This window comes from Mandrillus leucophaeus, unplaced genomic scaffold (assembly GCF_000951045.1).
Source record: "Mandrillus leucophaeus isolate KB7577 unplaced genomic scaffold, Mleu.le_1.0 Scaffold214, whole genome shotgun sequence".
Taxonomy (NCBI): Eukaryota; Metazoa; Chordata; class Mammalia; order Primates; family Cercopithecidae; genus Mandrillus; species Mandrillus leucophaeus.
In genome coordinates this window covers 1,382,261-1,395,660 of record NW_012102188.1, presented here as the reverse complement: position 1 = coordinate 1,395,660, position 13,400 = coordinate 1,382,261, and the positions used below count along the sequence as shown (strand labels likewise).

The 13,400-nt window shown below is 42.4% G+C and overlaps 1 protein-coding gene across 1 annotated transcript in view; it reads left to right on the top strand.

The window, feature by feature from the left end:
• The window catches only part of ACOXL (acyl-CoA oxidase-like), a 368,775-nt gene that overhangs the window by 339,994 nt on the left and 15,381 nt on the right, over positions 1 to 13,400 (top strand). Inside the window, 1 exon segment of the mRNA XM_011980527.1 lies at positions 5,521 to 5,622. Coding sequence (XP_011835917.1) covers positions 5,521 to 5,622 — 102 coding nt within the window.

Sequence of the window (13,400 nt, the reverse complement as noted above, 5' to 3'; positions counted from 1 at the left end):
ATCTCTACTAAAAATATAAAAAATTAGCTGGGCATGGTGGTGCAAGCCTGTAGGCCCAGCTACTCGGGAGGCTGAGAAAGGAGAATCACTTGAACCAGGGAGGCGGAGGTTGTAGTGAGTCGAGATCATACCACTGCACTCCAGCCTGGCGACAGAGCGAGACTCCATCTCAAAAAGAAAAAAAAGAAAAGAGAGGAAAGTTGGAAAAATGGATGATGTGTCTCGATTTTGGCCAACATTTTGCCAAACTCTCAGGATCTCCTATAGATCAACTAGAGAAAGAAGAGTCAGGGAATATTCCATTAAATAAGTTTCCAAAGAGCTTGAATCAAGCTTCAGATAACTTGAATTAAGCTGATGTAGATCTATCAGCTGACAAGACTTTACAAACTTGTAAATGACACAACACATCAGGTGACTTAACCAAAATTCATAAAGAACTCCTTGGGGAGTTCAAGGTAGGCCATATCAACAAGATGACTTTAAAATAAATTTAAAATTAAAATCATTCCCTTAAGGATGTATATATGTATGTATGGGTTAGTTGAAAATAGTTTATGGGGGGAAAGGCTTAGTTAGGAATGTCAAATGATCAAATGTTTGATATAAACCAAATGTGCATGGTATTCTTTCGCTTATTTATTCAAAAATATTATATACCAACTATAAAAGCACATTCTGCCTTGCTTTGCATGTAAAAGTGTAGAATCCAAAACTAGGGCAATAATGGTGCTGCAGACGCCATAGTGATGAGACAACACTGGATATTGCGTTTAGTTTTATAAGACACCCTGGAGAAGAGAATTAACCATCCAGCCTAGGCCACCAGTTTCAAGGTGGCCCAAGAGTTGAAGCCAGGTGTTAAGAGGAGATTGACAATCTATCGAGGCTGATCATCCTGAAGATGGAAGACTAAGTGAAGATGTGAAAAATGTCTTTAAATATTTTAAAGGCTATTGTCTGGAAGCTTTCATAGACTACTGCTTGGTTTCTTAGGTAGCAGAAGTTATAACATCAATAGCTATGAGTTATACGAAATTGGGTTTCAGTTAATATCACACAGTGTGTCAGCTCCTTTACCAGACCCTAGGCATATAAAGATGAGCAGGACAAGATCCCCTTCCTCACAGTTAATCCATAAATTCATATTCCATATAGAGAAGTGGCTTCAGACACAATGGCTCTTTCAACAATGAGATTCATTAGGAAACTGGATGCCTCTTAACACACTGAGCTCCCATCTCTGGAACACAAAAGGAAAGACATTTCAGGTACTGTTTGGGGCACTGAGGCTGGGCTGATGGTACCTGTGCCTAGCTGTGGTGTTCTGGTAGCTGCCAAGAACCAGGACTCCTATTTGCCAGGACAAGCAAAGGGGGGTAGCACAAGGAGAGTCTGAGCTGTGTTCCTGGAGGAAAGCAAAAGATTAAAGCCAAAAAAGTGGCCCTGAGAATCAGGTACAAAGAAGTCACAGACTGTCAACAGGAGAGCAATTCTCGAGTCCAAAGAAGGGAAGAGCAGACATAGCCAGGATGCATGGTGTGAGCCTGGGGAAAACCATCATTTGGGAACAGCCTGGGAATGCCGGCCAGTTAGTGGCTTGTTGGGAGCTCCATGTGATCAAGCAGGCTTTGGCTTGGATCAGATGGGATTGGACAAGACGCTGAATGATCCTTTGTCAGGGGTGTTAGAGATGGGACTTGTGATAGATGTCTTCCATTTGCCTCTGTAGCTCTGCTCACCACTCTTCTCTACCCCGTGTGGATCTAGGAAGTTGACCTACATGGCCTGCATCCGTGGAATCCTCGCCCTTTGGATCTAGTTTGGTTTAGATAACAGCTAGAGCAGTGGTTTGGAGTCTTTGAAGAGGTCCTGCATATCCCTTGTTAGCTGAGAATAGCTAGACATTAAAGAGCGGGGAAGAGAGTGGAGTTAGAATCCCTCTGTTCCCTGCTTGCCTCACCATGAGGTCACCTTGGGATTGCTGTTTTTCTTGGATGAGGGTCACAGCTCCTCTTAAAATGTTCCTGTTTACATAGCTTTTTCTTCCAGGATCCAGCAGCCACTCCCTGCCCTCTACCCTCTAAGCCTAGAAGGTGGTAACAGCTCCAGTTACTAGCTCCAGGTACTGCACTATCTCTTAGGGATCTCCTACATCTTGTCCATCCTATTTAAATACTTCTTAGATTATACTAATGTGAACGTTTCATCTGTTTCTTGGTTGAACAGTTCAAGGTAGGCCATATCAACAAGATGACTTTAAAATAAATTTAAAATTAAAATCATTCCCTTAAGGATGTATATATGTATGTATGGGTTAGTTGAAAATAGTTTATGGGGGGAAAGGCTTAGTTAGGAATGTCAATGATCAAATGTTTGATATAAACCAAATGTGCATGGTATTCTTTCACTTATTTATTCAAAATATTATATACCAACTATAAAAGCACATTCTGCCTTGCTTTGCATGTAAAAGTGTAGAATCCAAAACTAGGGCAATAATGGTGCTGCAGACGCCATAGTGATGAGACAACACTGGATATTGCGTTTAGTTTTATAAGACACCTTGGAGAAGAGAATTAACCATCCAGACTAGGCCACCAGTTTCAAGGTGGCCCAAGAGTTGAAACCAGGTGTTAAGAGGAGATTGACAATCTATCGAGGCTGATCATCCTGAAGATGGAAGACTAAGTGAAGATGTGAAAAATGTCTTTAAATATTTTAAAGGCTATTGTCTGGAAGCTTTCATAGACTACTGCTTGGTTTCTTAGGTAGCAGAAGTTATAACATCAATAGCTATGAGTTATACGAAATTGGGTTTCAGTTAATATCACACAGTGTGTCAGCTCCTTTACCAGACCCTAGGCATATAAAGATGAGCAGGACAAGATCCCCTTCCTCACAGTTAATCCATAAATTCATATTCCATATAGAGAAGTGGCTTCAGACACAATGGCTCTTTCAACAATGAGATTCATTAGGAAACTGGATGCCTCTTAACACACTGAGCTCCCATCTCTAGAACACAAAAGGAAAGACATTTCAGGTACTGTTTGGGGCACTGAGGCTGGGCTGATGGTACCTGTGCCTAGCTGTGGTGTTCTGGTAGCTGCCAAGAACCAGGACTCCTATTTGCCAGGACAAGCAAAGGGGGGTAGCACAAGGAGAGTCTGAGCTGTGTTCCTGGAGGAAAGCAAAAGATTAAAGCCAAAAAAGTGGCCCTGAGAATCAGGTACAAAGAAGTCACAGACTGTCAACAGGAGAGCAATTCTCGAGTCCAAAGAAGGGAAGAGCAGACATAGCCAGGATGCATGGTGTGAGCCTGGGGAAAACCATCATTTGGGAACAGCCTGGGAATGCCGGCCAGTTAGTGGCTTGTTGGGAGCTCCATGTGATCAAGCAGGCTTTGGCTTGGATCAGATGGGATTGGACAAGACGCTGAATGATCCTTTGTCAGGGGTGTTAGAGATGGGACTTGTGATAGATGTCTTCCATTTGCCTCTGTAGCTCTGCTCACCACTCTTCTCTACCCCGTGTGGATCTAGGAAGTTGACCTACATGGCCTGCATCCGTGGAATCCTCGCCCTTTGGATCTAGTTTGGTTTAGATAACAGCTAGAGCAGTGGTTTGGAGTCTTTGAAGAGGTCCTGCATATCCCTTGTTAGCTGAGAATAGCTAGACATTAAAGAGCGGGGAAGAGAGTGGAGTTAGAATCCCTCTGTTCCCTGCTTGCCTCACCATGGGGTCACCTTGGGATTGCTGTTTTTCTTGGATGAGGGTCACAGCTCCTCTTAAAATGTTCCTGTTTACATAGCTTTTTCTTCCAGGATCCAGCAGCCACTCCCTGCCCTCTACCCTCTAAGCCTAGAAGGTGGTAACAGCTCCAGTTACTAGCTCCAGGTACTGCACTATCTCTTAGGGATCTCCTACATCTTGTCCATCCTATTTAAATACTTCTTAGATTATACTAATGTGAACGTTTCATCTGTTTCTTGGTTGAACCCTGGCTGATACAGGATTCTGGATTGAGTAACAAGATGGACTAGATTATTTCTAAGAACTCTTACACTTCTAGAGCTCCGAATTTCTTGTCACTGATCTTATATTTTTGTATACCTGAGTGATGAGGATTAAATTTCTGCACCTAGAAACTCACAGCAAATATTTTTGTAGCACATAAGAAGTTCATCTAGAGACTCATGATTTGGCTTAACCACATAATTTATATGATTTATTTTTTTATAAGAATTTGTGTCTTCAGTATGAATTGCAGTTCATAGTCTCAGTTGCTCACACTATGTCTGAAGGGTCAGCTAACATCTTTATTGGTGTCATGTAAAAGAGCCAAAGGGCACTTAATCTGGCCAAGCAACTACTGTCCAGACTTTGGCAATTTCATAAAAGAGCTGAAATTAATCTGAAATATTTTTCATAAATAAGCTGCTCAGCCACACTGTGACACTTTCTGGGAAGATTGAATAGTTGAGGCTCCTCATAATGATGCTGATCCAAGGACACGCCAGAACCTCAAGAAAAGAACGAGGGGACCACAGGGTCTGCGTGACTGTGAACCGCACGACTTCTGAGTCTGATAAGCCATAGAAGGCAAATTGTCTTCTGGTGGGAAGATCATTTCTATTTGACTCAGAATAAGAGGGTTTTGTTTTTGCTTGGTTTGGTTTTGAGGCTGTCTTACTTCTAAGGAGTCATTATCTTTTAGAGATATACAGTGAGATGTTTGTGGATGAAATGATATGACTGAGGTCTGCTTTGCAGTGATACAGAGAGGGGGAATAGGTGGGAGCAGAGTCAAAACAAGATTCGTGGTGAGTGGATATGGGTGATGGAGACATGAGGCCCATACTATGCTCTCTATTTTTGTGTGATTTTGGAATTATTGAATATTAAGAGTTATGTGAATAAACAGTTAAATAAAAAGTGACTTCTTCCTACAGGGAAACTCATTTATTTTTGCTTGGTACCCATGATGTGATGCAGAAGCTCTGTGTGTAGGTTTCAGAAACGTAATAAGAAAAAACATATTGAAACAAAATGTAAATGAGGATTGCTATTCTTTTGTGAAAGTTTACCCAAATCATGCTCAATGGAAAATATCAAGATATTATTATTCAGGATGTACTTTTAGAGTATCTTTCCTGTGGACTTTGCTGTATGGACTTTGCTCCTAAATAACTTGGGGTAGAGGAGAACCAGGTAAGTTATATATGAAATAAGATTGGTTGTGAATTAAAATTTCTTCAGTTTTGGGGAAGGATACATGGGAGTTCATTATACTATTTGTTCTACTTTTGTATATGCTTTAAATTTTTCATAGAACTTTTTTAAAAAAAGAAACCTATACTGCACATCCAAAACATGGCCATTTTACATTAGGAAAGTATTAACTTTGATGATTTTATGAAATGTAATATTATGTTATTTCTCTTTCACCTCCTTAGATTTTGTGTTTTCTAATATATTGCTATTTGTCCATTTCTTTTGTTTTCCCCCACTCCTTAGTTTTGTCTGTTGTATGGAACCAAGTTGGTGTTTCAGGAGCGGGCCTGGTATTTAGAACATAAATACTTGACTCCCGTGGCCAGCCTGAGGATCAGGAATCAGGTAAGGTCCCTGGGGTACAGAAAAACACTTTGTACATCAGCCTGGTCTCTTTGCTTTCTTAGTAAACAGTCCTGCCAATCTTCTATCGGTTTCCACTCATGGATTTTTATGCCTCTGGGACTTCACATATATGTTTTCACTGCCTATCATGATCGTATTACACTTCAGAGTTTAGGTGACAAGGGAATGACTCATTGTACATGAGCTTTCTAAATGAAAAAGAGAGGAAGGTGTCAAAGTGTTTTCCTTGTCGTGGCAAAAAAAAAGTATTAATGATTTCTTTTCTGCTTCTTATCAAAGCCTATTAATACATTGTTCGTATTAAGAAGAAAGATCCGGGGTACTTTTATGTCAGTGGTAGCCATGGGGAATTCAATACAATAGCTATGGAGCACCTGAAAAAGAAGGTGAGGCCAGTATTCACCACTAAAATGCTACTGCAAAGAAAAAGAATGTGAAACAGCATACTCATCAGTAAAACACATTTCTGATTACGTCCTTTCTGCAGGAGAGATGCTGAAACACAAACAGGTGTAAGACTCAGTCTCCACATAAAGGGAGCTCATATCCAAGGACACAAAACCAACTTTAAAAACATAAATACTGGCCAGGTGTGGTGGCTCATGCCTGTAATCCCAGCACTTTGGGAGGCTGAGGTGAGCAGATCTCCTGAGCTCAGGAGTTCGACACCACCTTGGGCAACATGGTGAAACCCTGTCTCTACCAAAATACAAAAAAATTAGCTGGGCATGTGCCTGTAGTCCCAGCTACTCGGGAGGCTGAGGCACGAGAATCACTTGAGCCCCGGAGTTGGAGGTTGCAGTGAGCAGACATCGCGCCACTGCACTCCAGTTTGAGCTACAGAGTGAGACTCCATCTCAAGACAAAAGAAAATAACAACAACAGCAGCAACACACACACACACACACACACTCTCACAGGGGCATGGAGGTTTTCAAATGAACTTGGCCATAAGAATAAATTCAGAGTTGACAGAAGAGATGTCTTAGGAATAAATGCCATTCTTATGCTAGACCTTGAAGAATAGAAAATTAAGAGGTCGTGGCCCAACTGAGAGGGGAAAATGCAGTTGAAACTTCAGACAGGGTTGATAAAGGGAGGAAGATCATAGAAATGGAGTACTTAGACATATTAATAAATAATACAGACTTTACCTGTCTAAAGGCAAACCTGGAGAAGTCTTCAGGAATCAGACTACAGTGGACCCTGGAGAACCTGGAATAATCTTTTTCCTTTTCAGGAAAACAGAGAAAAGTATATGTAATGATGCTACAGTAATGTATTTCTATATAACAAATGACTCCAAACTTATGACTTAAAACAACCACCACGTATTATTTGTCTTGGTCCATTTTTTGCTGCTGTAACAGAATACCATAGACTGGGTAATTTATAAGGAAAAGACATGCATTGCTTACAGTGCTGGAAGATGGAAAGTCCAAGGTCGAGGGGACCACGTCTGGCAAGGGCCTACGTGTAGCACCATCCCATGGAAGGGAAGAGCAAGAGAGCGTGAAAGCAAGAGAGAAGGAAGGGAGGGGTTGAACTTATCGTTTTATTAGGAAACCCTCCTGAGATAACAGCATTAATCCATTCATGAGGGCAGAGCCCTCATGGCCTATTCACCTTCTAAATGTCATCTCTCTCATCAGTGTTGCATTGGGGATTAAGTTTTCAACACATAAACTTTGGGGGACACATTCAAGCCACAACATCATTTCTCATGATTTTGCACTCTAGACAGAGTTCAGCTATTAACAGACAGTTCTTCTGCTGCATGTGGTGGCTGCTGGGGTTAGGGGTTCAAAATGACTTCTTCACTCTTATGGCTGGCACCTCAGCTAGGATGACAGGAATAGATGGGCAATTGTCTCCTTCCATGTAGCCTAGTTTGGGCCTGTTCACAGTAGGGTAGTTTCAGGTGGTCGAATGTTTTATTTGATGGCTTCCAGGAAGGAGAAAGTAGAAGATGCCAGTCTTCTTAAAGGATAGGCCAAGAACAAACAGTGTTACTTCCACTGAATTCTATCAGTCAAAGGAAGTCACAGTGCCAGCACAGATTCAGAGCTGGAGGAGACACTTTATCGCTTGATGTGAGGAGTACCTGTACATGCTGGGAAGGAAAGAATTGATGGCAGCTATCTTTGAAGACTATTTCCCACAAAGAGAGTGCCCACTTTGGGAAGATGGAAGAATACTTTTTAATTAGAAAAAAAAAACAAACAAACTACATAAGGGAAGATTTTAAATCTGTGCCACCAGGTATTTCAGTGACACAGAATTAGATAAACAATATACAATATATCAAAGGAATATTTAGTGAAGGAAATGAACTTTCATATAAAACATTGAAGTGCTTTTGTATTTTTTTTTTTTTGAGATGGAGTCTTGCTTTGTCACCCAGGCTGGAGTGCAGTGGCATGATCTCAGCTCAGTGCAACCTCGGCCTCCCAGGCTCAAGTGATTCTCTTTGTCTCAGCTTCCTGAGTAGCTGGGATTACAGGCACCCGCCACCATGCCTGGCTAATTTTTGTGTTCTTAGCAGAGATGGGGTTTCACCATGTTGGCCAGGCTGGTCTTCAACTCCTGGACTCAAGTGATCCGCCAGTCTTGGCCTCCCAAAGTGCTGGGATTACAGGCATGATCCACCACACCCGGCCTGCTTTTGTATTCTTACAGTGCCACATGCTTTCCACACTTCTCACTTACTGGATCCTCTTAACAGCCTGGGAGATAAGCAGGCAGGAGCCAGCCACTGTGGACCAAGCTTTATCTGTAGGGCTATAGGACATCTCAAAGCCTTCTTTGTCACATCGCTGAGCTGCCAACCCTGAGCACTCATCCCGTTTGCTGGTATCCCCAAAGGGGAGAGGATAGTGGAGCTGGCACGAATCCTTCCTTTTCCACTGCCACCATAGCTCTTTGCAGGGATCTCAAGGCTTTAGAGAAATGATTTGCAGCCATTCTTCACAAAAAATATCTGGGACCCTTGGTCAATTGAAAGTGCTACATGAAAGTGTGCTTGCAAAGACAGTGTGCTTGCAGAGAAGATTAGAAGAGACTGGGCTGACTGGTATTACTGACATGGGTCCAGGTGTTTTCACATGATAGCTCTCCACAGTTACTGATTCTTTCTTCAGATGCATCTAACATTCTGGTTGCTTCATCCCCCTAGTTTTTAATTCCAATTGTTAGAATTTTTATTTTTAAAATTATTGTTACGTTATTATTATTATTTTGAGACAGAGTCTTGCTCTGTAACCCAGGCTGGAGTGCAGTGGCCTGATCTTAGCTCACAGCAACCTCTGCCTCCCGGGTCCCTGTTCAAGCCATTCTCCTGCTTCAGCCTCCTGAGTAGCTGGGATTATAGGCACGTGCCATCATGCCCAGCTAATTTTTGTATTTTAGCAGAGATGGGGTTTCCTCATGTTGGCCAGGCTGGTCTTGAACTCCTAACCTCGTGATCTGCCCCCTTCAGCCTCCCAAAGTGCTGGGATTACAGGAAAAAAGAAATTTTTTATGTCATACATGTCACTTTTTCATTTCCTGTTCCCCAAAGATATATTCAATATTGTATTTTATTTGGTATACGTTGAAACCATGGATTTGCCAAGCTTGTCCATAATACCTGCCTAGTACCCATCAAAACTGACGATGCATGAAAGACGAGAAAAGACTGAAGCCATCACAGTGCGGAAGAGACTCAGGAGACATGACGACTAAATACAATGCAGTATCCTGCATTGAATCCTGGGACAGAAGTATATGAGTTTCTATGAGGAGAAAAACTGGAAAAATCTGAATAAAGTCTATCGTTTAGTTATTAGTAATGCATTAATATTGGTTTCCTAGTTTTTACAATGAGCCCTAGTTATGGGGAAACTGGGTGAAGGGCATATGAGAAGTCTTGTTATCTTTGAAACTTTTCTGTAAATCTGAAAGTATTCCAAAATAAAAAGTTTGCTAAAAACAGCAAAAAGTTACACATCTAGATGTGTATAAGAGACAGATACTGGGCCGATAATTCTTTATCCTATTTTTTGAAACTTTTCTGTAAATCTGAAAGTATTCCAAAATAAAAAGTTTGCTAAAAACAGCAAAAAGTTAGCATAGGGAGATGGCAATCAGCCCAAACTGTTTCTAAATAAATAAAACTTTCCAGAACGCCCAGGACTTACACTGACGCTCCAGTCTAATGGCAATTAGAAATGCATATATATATACTTAAAAATTATTTCATTCTCACTAGGATCTTCAAGGAAAGTAAAGCTAATATAATCCCCATTCAACAAATGAGTAAAACTAAGAAAGAGAGACATTAAATGACTGAAATGACTGTCCAAGAGTCTAGCTGAACACAGAAACCAGAACTCCGAATCCCAAATGGAGGTGGGTTAAGCTCCAGGCATCACCCATTTGTAGTCCTGCTTGTTCCCTTGGCACACTATAGGGCACTAGACGCCCTGAGGAGTTCGCACGCTTCCCCAAAGCGGCAAAATCCATCCACATATTCAGAAGGTAGCCCAAGTGCCCAGTTGTTCACCTGAGGCCCCACAAGAGAAGGAGTTGGGTTGAGGTTTATTTTTAAAATTCCAATCCCCCCCCGGTCCTTCAAATTAGATAACTAACGCCCGTTCTTTTGTCTGGAACTTCAGTGTTGTCAGAGCAGGTCCATATTCATTCTCATATCATCCTCACAAGCACCCTTCGGTGTGAACAGCTGTTACTCCCCTGTAGGCACTGGGAAACTGAGGTTGACTTGCTGCTTAGTGAGCAAATGGTAAGCTGGGGCTTCTATGGCAGGTTTCGGACTCCACTCCACTGCTGTCCTAGTGTCTCCCGGGCTGGGGAGGAGGATGAGCTGCTCCCCCTTGCTGCCCTCTCTCTGAGACCTTGGCTCGAAGGCCAGTGGTGGTGCCCCGGGGCTCCATCCTAACAAGGTCTCTAAATACACAAGATTCCTGTGTCCTGGCCATTAAGCATTTTTGCAGGGGTATGTAGAGAACAACTGTGTTCTTTGTTCTTGGAAAATTTAGTGTCCAGGCATTATCCTGTTTCAGTCTTCATTAACCCAGACATTTGTATTTATTTTGCTTCAGATAATTATCAGCATTAGTGAGTAGCTATCAGCTGAGGTTCATTTTAAGGAAGAAAGCCTCTCACAATGACCCAACAGTTAACAATTGTGTATCTCCATTAAAACCGACTTCGTTTTGCTTTTTAAAAAATAAAATAAAGCAAAGATCTCAGCTTCTTAAAGTGGAGAATTTTGATGCAAATGACTATGTGCCTATTAATCTCTTACTTTATCTTTACACCATCCCTTGAAGTTGACTGAAGTTACGGTAGCCTTATTTTGCTCCCTGAACTCCTGGGCACAGCTGTCCTGCTCTGCCATTGCCTGCCTGCATTGGGACGTATGGAAAAGAACAAGTACTTGTGAACATGTGGTCAGCCCACGCTGAGAAATCAATGCAGGAGGAAGCTTTTCAGTCTATGTGTGTTGAGAGAACCACAGCCCAGCTGTGGGTTGCAGATCAAAAAAGGACCCTATTCAGTGTGGTGAAAATAATACTTAGCAAAATGTTGAATCAGGTTCTATTTCCTGCCATGAGCTCAAATAATGGAATCATGTGAGCATGCAGGTGATGAAGGACCTGCGGGGAAGTGAGGCGGGCTGTGTAACTCACGCACAGCAGGGAGGAAGGTCACTCCACCTCCCAGGGGCCGTAGTGAATTGCCTGTAAAATTAGCAGTGTTGAAAAAGCAAAAACTCATTCACTAAGAGAGAAAATAAATACTGATTGTAACCATGTCCAAGAAATCTGGACACCTCCCCCATATTTGATCATATTTACACCCATAGCTGCTACTTTCACCCGAACGTTGCCTTCATGTCCTATTTGAGTCATAACTGTCAACTCCGAGATGCATTGTTTCTGTTGGCACCTTAGTGCACCTGAGGCTTTCTCCCATGCCTCTAAGGCTGTTTTCATTTTCGTGTTTCCCTGATGTGCTAGGTGAAGCCCAGATTCATCAGCACAAGCACAATCCTGTTTGTAAAATCCTGTTTGCACCCTTGCTCTTAAGTGGACACAGGAGCAGTTGCAGCAGCCAGCAGCCTTCATCTGCCCTACTGAAAGGAGGCATTCGTTTTCTCCCTGAGACAGGGATTGCTGCTCAGGAGCCCAGCTGCAATAAGGAGGTCAAGGAGAGCCTGTTGATGACATGTGATTGAGATTCTGACTGTATCTGCTCAAGTCTAAAATGACCACTAGGGCTTGGGTTTTAGTTTCAGTTCAGTCAGTCAAACGGTTGAATCGTAGAGGAAGAAGAGCATTCAAGCCCGTTGATTGATGAGTCATTCAAGTAGTTCTGAGTAGACATTGCCAATGGCATCTTGCTTTATTCTCAGGAGACGTGGCTTGGAGTAAGAATGTGCAGAAGTGTGGTAGACACCAGGCCCCAAAGCCAGGATGCTGCTTGGCTCCTTTGAATGTAGAAGATGGATTACACTCGTTGACTCTTTTAATCTAAGCATAAAGTATAAATGCAGTCACTGCTTGGGATTAAAGAACACAGAAAAAAAATTAGGAGAGAGTTCTAAGCTGGAAAGATGGTGCTGGGATATTAGCCCTTCTCAGATGTGAACTTCAAGAAAAACAAATACCCCACACACATACCCGCTGGGCTTAGAAAACAGTACATGTGCCCTGAACTTCCTACAAATGTGGTGTTGGTTGTTTTCTATGCCACAGTGAATGTTTCTTTTAATGAACACTCAGCTTTCCCATCCTTCTATTTCTCATTCCCTAGACCACCTGGATCAAGAGACATGTTCAGACGCTAGAATTGAATGTATCATGAACTAAGGTTTAGGCACAGCATATTGAACGCATTCATTGGAGTGGGGAAGAGAGATGGGGTTTCTTGGTCACTCACCTCCTACCCGTAGACTTTTGCTTTTCTCTATAATGAATTTGAGGGAAAAAAAAAAAAAACCTCTGTTTCCCTCACTTCCACCCCATTCACCCCACCCACCCCACCCAGTAAGGCCCATCTGAATTGGCTTCAAGGCAGTGAGAACCCCTGGCTGTGTCATCCTGACTGAAGCTGGTGTGGGGTGTAAACACAGGGACCTACTCTGCCAGGGTAGGAAGGGACAGCCTCTCCCTGGCTGTGGTCAGTGAGTTGAGGATGTTATTGAAATGACATTGAAATGGAGTGGTCACAGCGGAAATGCAACTGGCAGTCAAATTTTTAAATCCTCTTTGATTTGAAAGCATCCCCAGAAGTGGTTTTAACCTAGCTTCACATCTGTAGGACTCCTGGTTCACCTCTTGGAGACACCACGGACCAAGTAGAATGTAAGTGTCTCCTGCTCCACCTTCTCCTCCTAGTGCAAAAGACTCTAAAATAGGGAAATAGGGAAAATATTAGTACAAACAGTGTCCTGCTAAGAGATGGGAAAATCTCTCTTTTTCCTTCCCCTTTCCCTCTACTCCTGACCTTGCATGCTCCTTAGTGGTATAAAATACACTGTTGAACCTATAAATGCAGGCCATTCAAGTCAGGTTAAGAAAATCTAAATGGAATTTGGTTTTCTTCAGTTTGGCCAGTAAAAGGGACCCTGAGGTCACCCCACTGCAATCCCAGTTTCCTCATGGCAGCCACCTGGTCAACCCTCTTGCTATGCCTCACAGTACAGCTTTGTGTATCCGGAGACTGAGCTGGGATCATTCTATTTTCTTCATTCA